Genomic DNA, 18923 nt, shown 5'->3' with positions numbered 1-18923 from the left:
TCAAACAGTGTCCATTCCTTTGAGTATTATTTCTTTCACAACAATACTTGAGAAGATCCATTTAGAGTTATTCCGCACAAGAGCGTTAGAGATCGAAATGTACATTTTTGGACCTTAGGGATGCAGATGAGCAAAAACCACACGCACTGCATGCATCGACCATCATCTGTCATAGCAATTAGCTCCAGTGGCGGATCCAGGAATTTTCAAAGGGGGGTTCCGTTTCTTAAACTGTGTATAATTCTCTTTTGTTTAGTCGATGTTTGACAAAAAAAGTGGCTCCAATCACCTAATTTACTATCTAGTAACGGAACTTAAAGGTAAATTAAACATCATAACTAAATATCTATCATTTCGTGTTCAACATTATCCTTATGGATACTTTTAAGCAAAATTTATATGACATATTTCTATTACCTAAAAGATCAAACCTTCAAGGGGGGTTCCGTGGACCCCTTCGACCCCCCCCCCCCCCCCCCCTGGATCCGCCACTGCGCTCTACTATATTTGTACTTGAGGTAGAACATAAGACAAGTGCACAGAGCTAACAGTGCCGGGATGAAAACGATGACACCTTTATTCACAGATGTACAATCTAGATAATTTGGCAAAACAGATGACCGATGAGTGCATGCCGTTTTTGCCCATTTACATTCCTAAGGTCCAAAGGTGTACATTTATAGGATCCCATTTATATCTAACGCGCTCTTGTGCGGAATAACTCTCTAATTCAACCGAAAAGGTAAAAACTTGGAATGCGTCGCCGAATCCGAAATTCTTTGTACATGTGGCATGTCACACGGCAAATCGATTTTTCGCGCATATCGCAGAAAATCGTCGTTGTGAATCGGTCACGTGTAACAGCTTAAACCCCTGAAAAAATGCATTCTAATGGTAAAAAGATGATATAACTATCTAAAAACTAGTGTGAGCTGCGTCGGTGTTTTTTAATCTTTTCACGGTGTATAATTTACCTTTTTATCATTACTGTTCTAATGGTAAAGAGGAGAGGATGAGAAGGGATGCGATTGACCTTTAATTTGTTCAACAATTTACTACAACTGTCATCTTCTATACTTTGGATTTCTTTGCATTTTTCAGTCATTTCTGTAATTCAACATATACATCATTTGGCATAATTTCAGTCGAAATAATTGTACCAAACTTAACCAATTTATATCAATAATATCATAATTAAACTCAAAATACATAAAGTTAGTCCAAAAATACTACAAAATAGCGGTGGATTCAATGCCATTCCACAGTGGAGGACAAACAAATGTCTCTGCACAGCTAGTATCGATATTGTCAATATTACGACTTCGTAAAGGAGGAGGAGAGATCTTCAATGATTCAAGAGATTCTTTGTCCTTATTGCTTTCAGTTTCTACTGTTGAATTCTTGACTGATACAAAGTGTTTGTTCAGTTGGTAAAACTTTGCCTTGTCACATACAGACTCGTGTTGTCTTGTCTCGTTTTCTTTCGATTGATGTTTCTGTGTTTGTTGTAGGTTTGTTTGCTCGGGCCTGTTCTGGTAGCAGCCATGATCACCGTGTTGTAGGTTTGTTTGTTCGGGTCTGTTCTGATAGCAGCCAAGATCACCGTGTTGTAGGTTTGTTTGTTCGGGTCTGGTCTGGTAGCAGCCATGATCAACGTGTTGTAGGTTTGTTTGTTCGGGTCTGGTCTGGTAGCAGCCATAATCGACGTGTTGTAAGTTTGTTTCATCGGTTCTGTTCTGGTAGCAGCCATAATCACCATGTTGTTTCTCCATCACGGAAAGTCCGTCTTCAGGTGTACTTTGCTGTTGTTCTTTCTCATATTGCAGTTCTCTTGTTGTTTGGTATCCTGTAGTTGTTTCCTTGTCTTGTTTTTGTTCTCTCTGATTCACGTCTTGGTGGTCTAGCTGTTGTACTAGTTGGTGATGCTTGTCATTATTCTCTGGTTCATTTGAATCTTTCGCAAGTCCTTGAGTCGTTGGTCCGTAAAACAGTCGTTTCTCTCGCAGCACGTCTTCAGTCACGACTCCGTTCGGTAAAGAATACCTTTCGTTAGAATCTTGATGTGCTTTTGTTAGAACTACATTTTTCATTCGCCTTTTACGTCGTTTTGGCGGCGGCATGTCAGACTGCTGATCTTCTTTTGTTTGATGTTTTCGCCGACGTCCTTTTCGTTTCCTTTGCAGTTGTTGTAGTTCATTGTGTCTGTATTGCTGTAGATGATCTATTTTGACTCTCTTGGCTTCTTGTCCTTCAGTTTTCAACTCATCGTCTTCCTTATTTGGCAAGAATATGTACTGGATGTCTAGACAAGACTGCAATCAAAGACAAAGTTAGTTCACATCCACCTGAGAATCCCTATGTCTTCAAAAGGTTTTTTTGTGCAAATAGATTTTAAAGGGGTTTTGACGCTTCTATAGCTATAGAGTGGCTGTTAGTCAAATCACCAAGATGCATGACAAAAATATTTTGCAGAGGGAAGAAAGGGGCTCAGTTTGCCTTCGAGAAAAGATACAAGAAATCAAAGAAACGAGGAAACAGCCTAGCTATTTCAAAAACGTTTGTTGAAGGTTTTGTCGCATAATGCATGTTGCATATGGCATACCAAGCCAAGATGCACTATGGGCGATGTTAATGCAAGGGTCACAACAATTTGGAATTTTCCTAAACTTTGTCTGCTTATTTTTTGACACATCTTTTTTTTGTGCTGGCAATATTTTGGCAACAGGCACAATGCGGCAACATGCAACATGCAACATGCAACCTTTTGAAATAGTTGTAAACCAATGAGTTGACAAGTTTCAATAGTCATCGTTTACAGCTATAATAATTAATGTTTTTGGTTTCTGACCTTGGCATAAAGACCATAGATTCGAGAGAGTTCTGTCATAGTGATGTGATTATCAAGAATTTCATCTGATCGAACAATCTCGGGCTGAAAATAGAAACAAGTTAATAATCTAATATATATTTCACCGGTTTAGTGATTCCACTCTAGTCAAATAGACACGAAAGTAAACAATGGAATTATGGTCTACTAATGTGTATTAGTCTAATATCTATCGCACGGGTTTAATGACTTCACTCTAGTCAAATAGACACGAAAGAAAACAATGGAATCAATTGGGGTCTACTAATGTGTATCAGTCCAATATCTATATTGCACGGGTTTAGTGACTTCACTCTAGTCAAATAGACACGAAAGAAAACAATGGAATTAGGGTCTACTAATGTGTATTAGTCCAATATCTATTGCACGGGTTTAGTGACTTCACTCTAGTAGACACAAATTCGATCCATTGTTTTTATTGTTTTCTTTTGTTCTACTTTGACTGTTGGTCACTATTTATACAACTTTGTTTCACGGGCCAAGTAAAATCATCATAGCTCTATTAGACATTATCTAGATTTTGTTTGGCCTATTCAGTACAATTTTCCTTAAAGACAGGATGACAATGACGTGTTTACAAGCTGCATCCGGTAATGAACCGTTAGACAAGACCCTACCTGGTGTGTGGGTGGGATTCCAAACTTTATCGACAGAAATTTCTTCAGAACGCCAACGGTAACTTTAGAAGAACAGCGTAAAAAACGTGTGGGGAAAATCTGCACAGAAAATAAAAGGTACAATAATGTATTAAAATACTAGGAAAATATATTATTGAAAGAAGGAATTAACCCGTGAAATAAATAAAAAACACTAGTCAACGTGTAATAGTCAAATAGACAGTAATAGAGGCTTTGCACCATCACGTGATGACAGCCATGACAGGGGGCAGGAACAATTGAATCTGGTCTAATGTGATTTACATTAGAAAGAATTCAGTTTCTTAGGGGGAAAAGACTATATTGTTATGTTCCCTGTCATGGCTGCCATCATGTGATGGTGCAAAGCCTCTATAATCTAACATCTATTCCACGGGTTTAGTGACCATTCATGGACCTATGACCGTTCATGACCTTTTCATCTTACCTGTTTCTCGGTGCGTTGGAATCTTTTCCGCCTGATAAAGGAAAAAGATAGAAGAAAATATTTGTCATATTAATAAAAAAGGTTTCATTTGGTCTCTATATTTATACATAACTTCATATCAATGGTACATTGAGTAACGTAACAAGAGTCCGAGAACCTCCCTGAAGAGCGAGGGCGACGAGCGCGCGCGCACCTATTCTCCCGCCAAAACCACAGCAATTCCATAATTATACAAAAAATGGAGAAAACGATTAAGTCGCTGTTCCTACATAAAAGAAAATGTAAAGCATACCCATAGTATTCCAGCTGAATACAGACAGGGTCATCAATCACGTCAGGACAGCCATTCTGATCGGATTTCACTTCAGCAGTATCGCCTGTTTCTCCTGGAGTAATCCGTTCTTTATTATCACTGTGTCCTATACGATAAAACATAATGCATGGATTTGCATTTTTCCTTAAGAGAAGCACGGGTGACGTAGCGGCGAGAGCAATAGTCAATGCGACCCGTGTTCAAGTCCCGCGGTGCTTCGTGTCATATGTGTTTTAGAGTTGCTTGTTGATTCTGTTCTCCGGTTTTCCTTCCTCCGTAAAAATCAAATTCTAAATTCTAATTGGAATCCAGTGGAGGAAGAGCCACTCTGAGGAATCCACTGTTAATCCTATTATATTATTATTATTATCATTACTAACCGCTTACCAAAACACAGACCAGGAGACAGACCAGGAGACAGACCAGGAACCAGTTTGTACACGATGTCTTGCAATACTCGATCAGGCCTGTGGATGTACACGAAAATAACTCTTCAAACCTTCAAATTTCATCAATAGCCTGAAACCATCTCCGGGCTGATCAATGTCAGGGCACGGCTAACTCACAGAATGAGCCCTGAAACCATCTCCGGGCTGATCAATGTCAGGGCACGGCTAACTCACAGAATGAGCCCTGAAACAATCTCTGGGCTGATCAATGTCAGGGCACGGCTAACTCACAGACTGAGCCCTGAAACAATCTCTGGGCTGATCTAAGTCAGGCCGGTACAGCTAACTCACAGATCGAACCCTGAAACAAATTCTGAGCTGATCTAAGTCAGGGCACGGCTAACTCACAGATCGAACCCTGAAACAATCTCTGGGCTGATCAAAGTCAGGGTATGGCTAACAGGGTAAAATCAACACAAGTCGAATTAGAATTAAGCGTGTTAGGTTTGGCAAAGGGGGGACCCTCGAATCAAGAGAAAGACTTAACAAACTCTACTCATGTGATACTTGGTCCACTGAACCCGAGACCACAAAAGATGAGAGGTAAATACAAAACTTCTAACAACTCGATGGTGAGTGTATACTAAGAAAACGTCTGTAAACAAATTACATTTGACAGACAAAATATGTTATCGTACTTGATGTGAAGCAATGGCCTTGTTTTGTGAATTTCTACGTCACATACAGGACAATGAAAACTGGTTTCCAGGTAACGAACGATACAGCTCCTGCAAACTAAAACACACACACACACAAGTTATCTTTACATACTCTAAAAGATAGTACTTTTAGTGAACTTAGCGCCAATTTTTTCTTTAATTTTTAAATAAACTTGGTCGAAAAGTTTAGATTCACGATATGGTGCATGGTTTCCGTCAAACACTTATATTAGATTTCGGTTTTTATCTCTTGAATAATTTATGTCTATTCTTCATTTCATCATTATTAGCATAAACGGCAGATTTAGAAAGTGTATCGTGTCGTTAAGATGAAGCATGTCTGGCCAGAGAAGACTTTATTTGTACGGAATCAAAGAGAGATTTATCAGGTTAAGACCTGTTTTTCTAAGCTAATATATATTTGACTGTATAAAGGATTTTGGGTCGTCGGAAAAAAAAATTAAATCTTGACATATATCCGTATTGTTTATTTGACTACGACTGCAATTATCAAAGACTTCAGAATGCTAAAAGAAAGGGTTTCTATTTGGCTGTATTTCTTATGAAAGACGTATTCTGTATTATTGTTGAGCACTCAGCTAGGTAGATGTTAAAAAGTTTTTGTGCTCTCATATAGTGATCATTTAGCCGACTAAGTACATCTCGAGCACAGGGCCCGTAGTTTGAACACTTATGTTGAAAGGAAAAATCCGGCTCACGAACTAGATGTATTTTTTAACGAAGTTCTGCATGTACGAAGTTCTTTCTCTAGTTTGGTTTAAGAAATAGAAAAAATATTTGAATGTTTATATGATAACGAAGACGATTTAAAACTGCTGCAAGAATAGCTAAGATTGTTTACAGTGCCGTGCATGGTTAGATCTCATTGAATTTATATATCAAAATATATCGCAAGGGAACTGTAGCTTAAAATCAATCCTCCTTCTCCCAAACGTTTACTACATCGTCCCATATTATTGCTATTTAGAAGTTTTTCAGGAACGACGTTAGCCAGAGAAGACTTACAGGAGTGTAAACACTCAATGATGGTAGTAGCATCCACGAGATATCCTCCACAAAGTACACAAGTGATGTGAGGGTTCAGAGACTTTAGCTTCATCGAGCGAAGCATGTTTTTGAGTTAGATATTCCCTCGGAAAAAATTCCAGCTTAGCTACAAACGTCTTGATAAGTTTATGATCCCAAGTTTCCTGGGGAAAAACGGAGAAAATTGCAAATTAAAATTTAACATGCAATTCTTTACCTTCATCTACTCTCTTTAAAAAATATTAATTTTCTAATCCTGTTTTCATACTGGCATGGGCTGTAAAGGACCAATGAAGGCTTCAAGATTCTGTGGTCGCTCAGCTAGCGGCCTATATTAATATATATTTTTCACTCGTTGAGTATCGTATCGTTGGCTCAAAGCAGTAGTCTCCCTTCGACATTGTCTGCAACATATCCCTATGTCGATGATTTTACATTTACAATCTAGTTTCAATCCCGCGATAAGAAGGGAAAAAAACAATAATAAGTCTCATGGAAATACGCAGGGAACTTCAAGATCTTATACGATACGAAAAAGGAAAAAAAAAAAAAACAACCAAGTTTATTCCTTTTGCTACTGAATTTCAAGTGATTATTGGACGAAAAGAAAAAAAACAAGGACTCTCTACAATGACTTTTAAAATCAATGCGATAAACAGAGTTCAGAATCGGGTTCTGAACTAAGTCATCTTGTCATAAAACAGGATTGATTCTCAAATTAGCCCACACTGAGAAAAATCTACCTCATATTAGACACTAGAGTAGCCGCTGAAGTCAAGCAAAGCATGAAACTTCCGATCAGTTCATTCACGAACAATTTAGTTCGAAAACCAACCAAAAACGGCTTAGTTTTACGCCATCGAAGCATGCCATTCGTGCTAAATAATACATGCACAAGCTTTCTTTTCTCCATTCTTAGGACCATGGTAAATCCGATAGTTTTTTTCTCAAGCTTAAAAGAGATTTAACTGGATTTAGCGAAAACTTTAGTTGGAATTAATAATCCATAATATAAACGATAGTGCAAAATGCCGTAAACTCAGTAAATTTACTCTAGATTCTCTGGAAGATGACCGACGAACTTCACTGATCACTACTCAGTGGAGTTTTTTATTTTGCTCATTGCCGAATCGCTTCTAAAATCAAAACGGCATTTTGCTTTTTACCGGCAAAGTTGTCCTTTTGAGGTAACTTTGGCTAACTAATTTTTGAAGAAACTAATTCAAATAGCAGAAAGTTAAGGTCACCTAGCGAAACGATTTACTTAACGGGACCGAATTAAGCTACAAAAACCATTGACACCGGCATTTTTTTGCTATACTTCTGTGAGAGTTAATTCAAAACACTTTAAACAAATTTCTCGAGGGTTTACATAAAATTCCAAAACTCTGTGTCTAGCTGTAATGCAAAGTGAGACTGGTTGGTTCAAAAATCATTGGCGAACAGTGTGACAGCTGCGATGTCATTGGGATTCGTATCGGAGCGATTCTGCTCTCCTATGTCTGTTCGCTTTGCACGGCATTAATACTACATCATGTGAGGCAGGGAGCTTTACGCCTCACTTTGCTATAGATTCGAAAACGAATCGCGTAAACTGACAATTTAAGAATCGCAGCGGAACGGACACTGACGACCTTCAGATAGAAAACGGTCCAATTCATTCTAAAACAAGCAACACGTTTTTTAGTTCTAAACTACCCGCGGAAATAGTGACTTTGTAAAGGTTTAGACGACTGAGTTTAAATGTAGCCGAAGTCTTGAAAGCTCGAAAACAATGATAGAACATTACAAATAGAAAACGTTGTCAGGTATGAACAGATTGTAAATAAAACAAGTCCTCTTGAAGATATTCAAAACAATAAATCAGGTAGTGAATAACAAGAACCAGTTTCAATTCTCTACTGACTTTGCTTGTAGTGACGTTTTCCGGAAAACAACACGACTTAGTTTATACTACACGGTAAAGAAGCAATAGAATTAACATCAACGCTTTAAAGGGTTGAATTGTCCTGTAGTAAACTAAAGAAAATGTTTAAAATGATCTTGAGGCAGCAGGTCGAGCTATTCAGCCGTGCCATTACTGATTCAGTCAAGTCTCCCCAAACTATTATTCTCCGCCGTCTTTAGTAGTTTGCCATCGGACTTGTAGAAATTGGTTTATTTTCTACCCATACTTTGTCTTACGAACCTTCAAACTGAACTCTTTTGTTAGTAAAATAAACTAAAAAGTCAAAGATTAGAATGAATATATCAAAGCTCTGTAGTAAAATCACAGCCTGAATAAACCTCTAAAGTCGTCAGTCAGTCAGTCAGTCGGACTTGAAGTCATCACACATGAGCAAATACAAACATAAAAGACGATCACAACAGTCGCTCTGATATCAACCATTTGAAGTCAGACGTGAAGATTAGTTATTCGTCTAACGTAGTGTGGAATTCAGTAGCAAGATGCAGTCATTTGATAGGCTATTTACCTGTTTTCTAGAGCAGAAGTGTAATTGTTGTTCAAAGTCGACATGGACTCACAGTAAACCAATATCTACATAGTTATCGATTAACAAACAGCCACGTGACACGGATGATACCAGTCTCTCTCCTTTTTACTCGATAAAAAACACATGCTGAGGACACAGATGTTCACGTCAGATGATGTTAGAAAAAGTAAAGGCGACAAATTCAAAAAATTAAAGGCAAATTTGTACTGAAACGATGTTAATTACCCTGGCTAGAGGTTCTATTCGCTTTGCCGGAGCGAGAATGCAGAATGCAATAACCTCTGGGCCCCAGGGTAGATGTTCATAAGCAGCACAAAAAAATCCACATAAGATATTATTTCCCCCTACTAAGTCGTTAGATCAAAAATGTAGTGTTATTTAGTGATTTGGTCCTACGGCAACAATTTTTTCTCGTGAAAACAGGATCATGAAGCTGCTTCAAAATATAAAAATAGAAAAGTCATTTACTCCTTTTTTAGCGGGAATTTCATAGTCCTTACAAAATAATGAGTGTTACTCAGGATATCAGTGAAAGCCGTAAAAATGAACGAACTCGGAATTCAATTTGAATGAAATCATAGAAATGATAGAATGAAGCCTGTGTCGTGATCAAAGTGTCGAATTGTCAATCAATTGATTTCTATTTCACGAACTCTTTGAAGTAAAAAAGCATGCGATTTCAGTTGCAGGCCATTCTTGCCCGTGTAGTGAATGCAGAGGGTTAGGTAAGGTTATGCCCGAGTTGATTTTCTGGAAGCAGAATTTTTTTCTTCTTCCCCTCCGTTGCCGGCTGAGCGGGAGGCTGGTCGGAAAAACCTATTAGTTATCAATTGACACGGTTTTCTTTGTTATTCATAAGGCTTTATTTTTATTACAACCCTCATAAACAATGGACAAACTTAAAGCCCGGGGAGGGAATTGAAATGCAGCAGGGAAGAGCGGGGCTGATATGAATTAATCTGATTGGCTCATTATGAATAGAAGGTCAATATATAGTTATAAACCCGGTTTATAACTATATATTGACCTTGAATTTATAATGAGCCAATCAGATTAATTCATATCAGCCCCGCTCTTCCCTGCTGCCTGACGAGTAAACTATCTGGGGAATAATACTATTCTACAGAACTAATCTAATTAATGTTTACATTAAAAAAAAACTATAGAGATATGTTTTCTAAACATTACATTATCAAATCGTTGCTAGTGCTCATAGTTTATGTGTTAAAGTTTACAACACAGTTTTTAAAATAATAATTCTTACAAACTGGGTTTTGCTCATCCTTTTCACTACATTTCTTCTTGTTTTCCTGGCCGCCATTATCGAGATCTTCATTAGGTCTTTTTGCCGTAGATGTTACCTCCACTGTCAAAGCTCTTGGAAATCGCTGTCTTGACACTTACACTTGGCCTTTGGTATTTTTGAAGGCTTCTTTCATCTCTATGCCCGGTTCGTTCAACTCCATTGCCATACAGCCACATGTGATTACGAAACCCTAAAATCTATGGTTTTCTATTATCATCTGCACTTTTGTTTAATTAGCATCATAGATTTCCAGAACATTAAAACTATGTGCCACATTACCTCTGTAGGGACTAGAGGGCATTAGTAAATCCCTTTATAATCAACTCACATTGTTCATGCTCTATAGACAACAAGGGAAATATAAAAACAAAGCGGGAAATGTTTACCCCTTTTGTATACGTACTAAACTTCCAACTGAACCACGAATATTTTTTAAAATTCTTTTTATTTTCATTATCTTAAAAGTCTAACATCAGAATATTATAGAAAACCTTCTTAATTGATAACTAAAATTGTTAGTTACCTCGAACGTCGGCAATAAGCCATATACATCCCGAGGGCCTGCGGCCCTCGGGATGTATATGGCTTATTACCTCCGTTCTCGGTAACTAACTCTTACTTAAAAGCAAAGAACGAGAGGCAGACAGAGACCTCTGCAATCCGCTGGCAGGGTAGAGGTTTATTGCTCTTGAATGTCTCGACTTTTCCTATGCAGTATCTGTGAGTCAGCTATGCCCTGACTTAGAACCCAGCGCTTGTTTTGGGAGTGAAAAAACGGAGGTTTTCTTGAAAATTTTCATGTATAATACAATATTCCTCTCGTATCTTATCGACCCCTGAAACAACCTCTTGGTTGATCAAAGTCAGAGCACAGCAATTCCCGGAAAATTGATTTGAAAATTTAGCATATCGTGTTAGGCTTAGGCTGCGTTCTGCAGGGAGAAATCATACCAGCTGATCGAACACAGGCTAGTCGGGCTTTGCTGAGGAAAGAAAACCCAAGAATAAACCTCGCTCGGCGAATAAATAAAAAACGAGAGACCTTGCTCATGTCAAACGTCGAACTTCAAATAATAATGACATCAAAGAAGACCGCCTTGTTATCCATTGTTTCAGTTAGGTTCGGCTAACGCGAAGTTCGATGTCTGACCTGAGCCTTAAAAACTCTTCTCAAATCATGTTGCCAAGTCCAAACCCGAGACAAAAGGTGCAGCGTGAGGCCTTTGCCGGCACTAGCTACCGTTAATGGTGTTACTACTGGTGTAACGTACGTAGTAAGCCCAATTCTTCTTATGATAAGTATTGATAAAAGGGTAAATTTAACAACGTGAAGAGATGAAAAAACTTACTGACGTTTCGGACGCTAGTCCTTGGCCTTTTAACGTCAGTAAGTTTTTTTCATCTCTTTACGGTGTTAAATTTACCCTTGATCACTACTGTTTCATCAGGAACACCGACGCAGCTCACACTAGCTTTTAGCTACATGATATCTTCTTATTCTTCTTACGATAGATATCTTTGAAGCTTATTGGAATATATATATATATATATATATATATATATATATATATATATATATCCCGCAATCATAATAGTGTTTTTCATCCGCATGAACCTTATTAGGAAAGCGTGTCTGATTCGATCCATTCACATCCGAATTCAAGAGATTCACTGGCTGGCAAATTTTAAATTACTTCGAGTTACAAATTACAGCTGTTCTCTTTGGTTGTAGCAGGGCTCGTACCAGTCTAAATTATTCCCAAATACCAACTGTAAAGTAAAGAATGCTCAACTTCAACAATATAAATATTTTAAAATTCCACGGACCTTCAATGAAACACATGAATATTCTGCAAAAATCGAAACCCTAAAGCAATAGAGAACTCGAGTTCTCTAGAAATGCTGGAGTATTCCCAATGCAGCTCTAAGATGACAAAAACTTTGAACGTCTTCACCTCATCATTGATGTTCTATAATATAACCCCGAGGCTGATTCCAGTTCTTCTAAACTTATTTTCCTGAAAGACTGTAATTTCATGAACGATATCATCGTTTCTTAATAATCTTCCCATGCTCCCCAAAGTCATCATCATCATCACAGTTTCTCTCGTGGCTCGAGATCGGTCACGGGGCGTGTTTTCCTTGGAAACCGCTTAGCCAATAAACGCATAAGTTCTGTACTATTATTTATTGTCCTTATAGCCTACCCACCGTAGCTCCTCCACTCTCGTCCAGGTCTTCGATGGAGTTTTTTTTTTTTTAAATCAAAGAGCACCTGCTATTGTATTGTATTTGTTCAAAGGCCACTGCCAATAGTACCGGCTTTCCAAGCAGTTCATTTGAAACTCTCCACGTTATTATACTCAGTTGTCAATTTTGACTGTTCAAGTTATGGCAATTGCAGTCTATCGGGCCGACCATGACGTACTTTCAATACACTATCAAATTGACTTATAGTATTCTAACGATCAACGGATCAGCAGTGCTTTTTGCCTCGCTAAAATAAGGGGTGTCTTTTTAGTTGGCGAAAATAACTCACTGATTCGACGCCCTATTTAAAATACTTGCTTTTGTTTCTTTCCCTTTTTAATAAGTGATGCAAAACTATTTCAGTTCACTGGCATGGGTTCCGATGACTATTTCAAATTAAAAAAGGGGAAAACTCCATGTTTTTAGCTTTAATCTTTCGCGGGAAATAAATTACGTCTTTCCTAATTTTTGATCAGTGGTGAAGTCAACCCTCAAAAGCGGAAATTTTTTCGAACTAAATTTTCTCTTTCCTTGCATGCTGGAATATTTGTTCAACTAACAATAAATTTATTGTAAAAAATAGAGCAAACGAAATATCAATAATTAACCGAGAAAGCGAAGGAAAAATTCCTAAATATTCTGCTGTGTCGTGCATGTCGTCAGTTCCGTTCAGGAACTGCTACGATATGAAAATGAGCCAGGAATAGGTATAGGATAGCAAGCAAAAGATGTTGATGACTGATATATAGATTAAACCGATAGTTTCAGGTCATTTGAAGATCGATATAACCCATGCTGTCCATGAATGAACCATGAGAAATCAAAAAGCATATTTTCATCTCGAATATTAAATTTATAGTAGTAACAAATATATGAAATTTTAGAGAAATAAAAATGTAAAATATAAAGGTAGCAATTTTTTTTTACTTGGACTGACATTGAACTAATTAGGACGTAAATTTAAAATTTTTAGCACTAAACAACACAGAGAGCAGTCTGCTGTAGCTTACTTTACATGCAGTCATATTAGCGGGTAAAAAAAATCCCCGTCGACAAATTTACATAAATTTATTGGACACTAAATAAGAATTTAATTCATTTCGTTTCATCCCACACGTTAGATATGCTTGAATAGCAAATATATATTTCTTTAACAAGGAAAATTCATAGAATATTTGAAATATAAGATGAAGAATGGCTTACCCGTAGATAGAAGATGAATAATCTTGATGAGGCGATTCAAAATGGATGTTGACTTGAGCAAGGTTCTTTACGAGTCAAGTAAACACGTGACTGTAGACTACTGGTCGAGCCAGTCTCTCTCAATCTTCTAATAATATTATTTTCACAAATTGAAATTCTATTTTGAGTTCATTTAGTCACACTGTTGAAATACCAAGTACGCCGCGCCAAACCACCGGTGGTCCTCACTAGCGATATAAGCATATATCACTAAATTCATCCTAGCTAAAAAAATCTTGAAATTTTTGGACATTTCATTGCTCATAAAAAAGGAAATTGCCGAAATGTAGAATTTGTCATCCATCGGTTTTAGATTGTCGTTAAACGTTTTAGCGTCGGAGGGGTTTTACCATTATTCTTTCTCGTTCATCCTAAATGTATCATAATCGTTTGTCTTTGAAGTACTTGCTTGCTTCGTTTCTTGAATGCTATGTTGAAACTAAAATCGTATAAAAAATGAATCACTGCAGCAAAACTGTTAACGTTTAGAGGTTTTCTCGCCGTATTTTTTTTCTGAATCAAAATATCAAAATAACTAAGAGTAAGTGATTTTACTTAACAGGCCGTGAAATAAAAAATGTTTTTACTGATGAGTGATAAGTCAACAAGAGAACACGAAAGATTTGTCCCTCGCGGTCTCTCAAAAGCCTGGAAGTCGTAGCAATAGTAGAGTGCATACCATATATCAGTGAAAAAGTTAACAAAATTGTACAAATTAGTGCAAAGTTTTGTAGGTCTACGGTCTACTGAACTTAGACTTAATAGAAATCTTAGAGTGCATACCATATATCTGTGTAAAAGTGAACTAACAAAATTGTACAAATTAGTGTAAAGTTTTGTAGGTCTACGGTCTACTGAACTTAGACTTAATAGAAATCTTAGAGTGCATACCATATATCTGTGTAAAAGTGAACTAACAAAATTGTACAAATTAGTGTAAAGTTTTGTAGGTCTACGGTCTACTGAACTTAGACTTAATAGAAATCTTAGAGTGCATACCATATATCAGTGAAAAAGTTAACTTACAAAATTGTACAAATCAGTGCAAAGTCTTGTAGGTCTACGGTCTACTGAGGTCTTCTTAACTTATTAATTCGTGCAAGTGTCTGTTTTCATAACAATTTGTTGCATTTCGGCTGTTTCTTAGTGTTTTCCCCCTTTTTTCAGTTTTGTCATCATTGCCATGAGTCGTTACTAACTAGTCTTGGTTTTTTTTCTTTCACACCCTTATTACAGAGTCTTGTATCACGACCACCAAATCGTCATCCTACTGACCGAGTATGAGATTGATGTCTTAGCCGAGTATCATAGTTGTTTTGACAGTTGCGTATGAGAAGACACATAAATCTGGATACAACTCAAACGAAAGAATCTTCAGTATTCTCAAGAGAAATTGGAAAACATTACGTCCAAGCCAAAGAGTTCTATTTATGAGTTGAGATTCATTTTGTTATATAAATTTTACATTTGGGCATTGTGTCAACATTTTACAGCAATCTTCACATAAAGAATATTAGAACTTCCTCACCTTCCTTACCTCTTCTACCTGAATGCAATAGAAAAGCGAAAAACACGTAAAAAATAGATTGGCGAATTTTCGCATTACTGTAAAAGAACAAACTGTTTCAAAACAAGCTAGAGTGCAAACAATATATTCGTGAAACGCTAATTACTAAATTGTTCAAAATAGTGGCAATTTAAACAAAAGAAAACAATTAGCATAAAATAGTGTAAGTTAGTATTACTAATATTTCACGGGTATATTGTTTGCATTCTACGACCTCATTCTTTTAATTTCTGAAAAGGTATGTAAGGAGGGTTCACAAAGCAAGAGCCAAGTTGGTACTTTTCGTACGGAAAGGGAGGGAAAAAAAGGGAATCTGGGGGCGTAGAAAGTACCTCCAGTCCCCTGCCATATAGTTCAACACTCTGCAGTTCTTAATTATTTTGAATTATTTCACTACCAGTGAAGTAATAATACTTTATAATTTTTGAATCTTTTAAGGGCCCAAATTAAAGAACACATTACAGTCAAACCAGCTCATGCGTTCCTATCGAAGTTCAAAAATTCATTTTATTATTGGCAAAGTTTGATTTCCATCTTGCTTCTTGAAGCTTGAATTAATGAAACAAACATCGCAAATTTGAATAATGGGCTCGAATTAAAAGTTAATTTTTTTAGTTCTTCATATCTAATAGATTCGGGCAAAGCTAAAATCACAATTGTACCTTTTAAAAAAAGCCGGGATTGAAATTCAACGTTCGTTTCGTTAATGCAAGTTTCATAGCAGGATGGAAACTCAAACATCTAATAATAATAAATCTTTGAACCTTGATAGGAACAAATGAGCTGGTTTGACTGTAAACAATATAAAACTAGTCATGAGTGATTGTGAGTCCATTTGACCATGAATAAAAAGAAAAAGAAAATAATTAAGTAAAGAAAATACCCTTGTGAAATGGGGCTAGAATGAAATTCAAGGCAAATACAAAATATAAATACAATGCTAGTAAAAAGTCACTTCACAACTAAGAATAAAAATATAAAAATAAGAAATATATATATATATTAAAAAATATATCGAAATATATCAGGGTTCAATAGAAATAGAAAAATAAACATAAAATGAAAATATAATAATAAAATATGAAAATATAAAAAATAAGAAATAAAAAATAAGTATTTAAAAATAAAAAAATGAAAATATATGAGTATATGAATATAAAACATGAAAACAATAAAATACAAATATAATAATAAAATATAAAAGATATATAAAGAAAATTAAAACATATTAAAATATACAAAATAATAGCTTTGTATGAAAAATATTAAGAAAAAATAGATAGAAAAATATGTGCATATTTTTTGACAGTTATGAGCTAGAATTAATAGCTAGTGATGCAGCAGTGTAGCTAGTGATGAAGCAGCAGCTAGGCCAAAGAGCTCTCTTTTCAAAAATGGAAAAACAGTCATGAGGCACTACAAAATGGATTAATCGAGCTAATTATCAGGAATAACAGAAAGAATATAATTAAGACAACAAAGAGTTGCCTATTTTTGTTTCTGCTGTATATATAAATCAAATCATGCAATTTGTATAGTAATGAACTCTGGGTATAATTTAATTGAGTCAATGCATGTATGTAAGCATGATTGTGTTGACAAGTCATGGAGCATTCCATTCTACAATTGTAAAATATATATATTCTCTTTTCTGATGACAGTATGTATGAGCAAAAAAAATCAAACTATTATTTGACAAAAAAAAAACAGAGCTTTATACCTTTCTTTTTGTAACTTTTATTGCAGTGCTAAATTTATTTGGCACTAAAGAGTCAAATTAAGTACAAAATTTTTTTTTCCAGTGTTATTTGAGAATCTATTTGCTTTTTGGTATTCATTGTATTCATTAAAGTATAGGCAACAACAGCAGAGAAAGCTGTAAAAGTTTCTACCACACATCCACAGGAAGCCCATCAACACTTAAATAAGTGGAAGGAAAAGACTTCTCTTGTCAAAATATATATAAATGAAATATTAAAAAATTAATCAATTATTGTCAGTATACAGTAATATACCAACACCAGGGGTGTCCAGGAATTTCAGAAGGGGGTGACCATTGCAAAGGTTTTACCAGGAATTCAAGGAAAAGGGGGGTGACCGTTACTAACCATATACTGAGAAAGTTTGAGCAAAAGGGAGTGACGACTAGTCACCTATTTTGCTACCCCTTCCCCAGATCACTCCCTTGGTGAGGGAGGCCAGGACAAATATGGTGCCACCTAGACTTCATTTTTCTGTTTAATGGGTGCATATGTAAAGGTAAGTTATAACTAGTCCTTTCGCAGTCCACTTTTATAATTACTTATCTATCTCATATATTAACACAATACTTGGTATCTGGAAGATGTGTTGATTGTACATTGTAAATGGTAATGAATAATTATCGATCATTTGGCATATCCCTTACATGTTTAAAACACAACAGCTACTAGTCATACATAGAAAGTTATAAGGTTAAAATTGGTTCCTTTTAAAATTCTCAGCATAAATGATGCCATTGCATACATACTAGTTGACAAGCAAAATTGTGTATATAATATCTAAGAGGTAATATGTAACAAAATAAGAGGGTCCTGAAAGGAGGAGGAGGGGGAGGAGGCTTAATCCCATTTCTCAGCCCCCATTTTACCAAACCATAGTCCCAGCCTTTGTTTTGCTCAAATCTTAATCCCATTCATTTTTTTTTTTTTTTGTGAATCCCTTTTTCGGTGCATAAAATCCCAATTTCCCAGACCAAAAAAAGCAAATCCCAGCTCTAAAATTTTCAGGACACTCAAATAAAGTCAAGTAAGATACGATGAGATTAAATTTACCCTTTTATCATAACCGTTTCATTAGAAGCACCGACGCAGCTCACACTAATAGTTTTTAGCTAGTTATCTCTTCTTACCTAACTACTACTAATTCCTTACCAATCCATCCTCCCGTCGACTTCGCCGTCATTATTGATAAGACATGGATGGCAGATAGTAAAACTGAAGAGCTAAGAATCACTTTATATATTTCAGATCCGGTTCCTGAATGCCAGCTTATATACCAGGCACATACAGACACAGCTCACGATTACAAAACCCGACAAAACGTACCTTGAATTCCATGTGAATATTTTTGCAACAAATGGATGATTTTTTATCCAACGTGATGAAAAAAGGGGGAAAAAAACAATATAAAAAGAAAGAAAACAACAAATGGAAGAGAAAAATAGGTAAGTGGCAGGCGCTACTCTTTTGTCCAGTCTTTGCTCATCCACCAATCACCACAGGATGCCCATACATTTATGACAAAGAAGCGCGTACACGCATCTCAGTTGAATTAGAATTCGTCACCATCTTGTTAAATTCAGCGTCAAAAAAGTGATTAGTGAATTTTATTTAAAAATTAAAGGCCTTAGTTAAGGTAGTCACACTGTAAAACTCAACAATATTATATCTATATATGTACAACTGTTATTTTGGTAGGATCGTGGTGTATATATAGGTTAACGCCTCTTTCATCTTTGCCTTGTAATGTTTTCCCGTTTAAGACCATGTGTCTTTCCCCATAGTATCATTTCTTTGTTTAATGTTGCGCATGAATACACTGAATGGATAGGAGTCAAATATAGAATCTTATCCTCTAGGGAATG

At 36.2% G+C, this 18923-nt stretch overlaps 1 protein-coding gene across 3 annotated transcripts; it reads right to left on the bottom strand.

Annotated features, from left to right (window-relative positions):
- Positions 1-1013: 1013 nt before the first annotated feature.
- LOC116308068 (uncharacterized) lies at positions 1014-18536 on the bottom strand. 3 transcript variants are annotated; one of them, XM_031718427.2, is made up of 9 exons: positions 18211-18536; positions 6418-6602; positions 5371-5467; positions 4671-4750; positions 4263-4389; positions 3971-4001; positions 3505-3603; positions 2849-2932; positions 1014-2312 (listed from the first exon to the last, which is right to left on the bottom strand). In XM_031718427.2, the coding sequence occupies exons 2-9, from the start codon at positions 6521-6523 to the stop codon at positions 1230-1232; spliced, it is 1707 nt and encodes a 568-aa protein (XP_031574287.1). In that variant the 5' UTR covers positions 6524-6602; positions 18211-18536; the 3' UTR covers positions 1014-1229. The 3 variants fall into 3 exon arrangements, with proteins under 3 accessions (XP_031574287.1, XP_031574286.1, XP_031574285.1); XM_031718426.2 differs by lacking the exon at positions 18211-18536 and adding an exon at positions 13693-13810; XM_031718425.1 differs by lacking the exon at positions 18211-18536 and adding an exon at positions 8913-8980.
- Positions 18537-18923: the final 387 nt, after the last annotated feature.

The sequence above is a fragment of the Actinia tenebrosa genome, unplaced genomic scaffold, assembly GCF_029948245.1.
Source record: "Actinia tenebrosa isolate PJP-AT-01 unplaced genomic scaffold, QUT_ActTen_1.0 PGA_scaffold4__44_contigs__length_22323623, whole genome shotgun sequence".
Classification (NCBI taxonomy): Eukaryota; Metazoa; Cnidaria; class Anthozoa; order Actiniaria; family Actiniidae; genus Actinia; species Actinia tenebrosa.
This window is presented reverse-complemented; position numbering and strand designations above follow the sequence as displayed.

Bases quoted from the DNA above. Each gene is read 5' to 3' on its own strand.
- LOC116308068 (XM_031718427.2), bottom strand. From the start codon at position 6,523: ATGCTTCGCTCGATGAAGCTAAAGTCTCTGAACCCTCACATCACTTGT. The intron at 4,002-4,262 runs GTATGCTTTACA...TTCCTTTATCAG, and splicing joins ATTCAGCTGGAATACTATGG to GCGGAAAAGATTCCAACGCA. The intron at 2,313-2,848 runs GTCAGAAACCAA...CTTTGATTGCAG, and splicing joins TCTATGGTCTTTATGCCAAG to TCTTGTCTAGACATCCAGTA.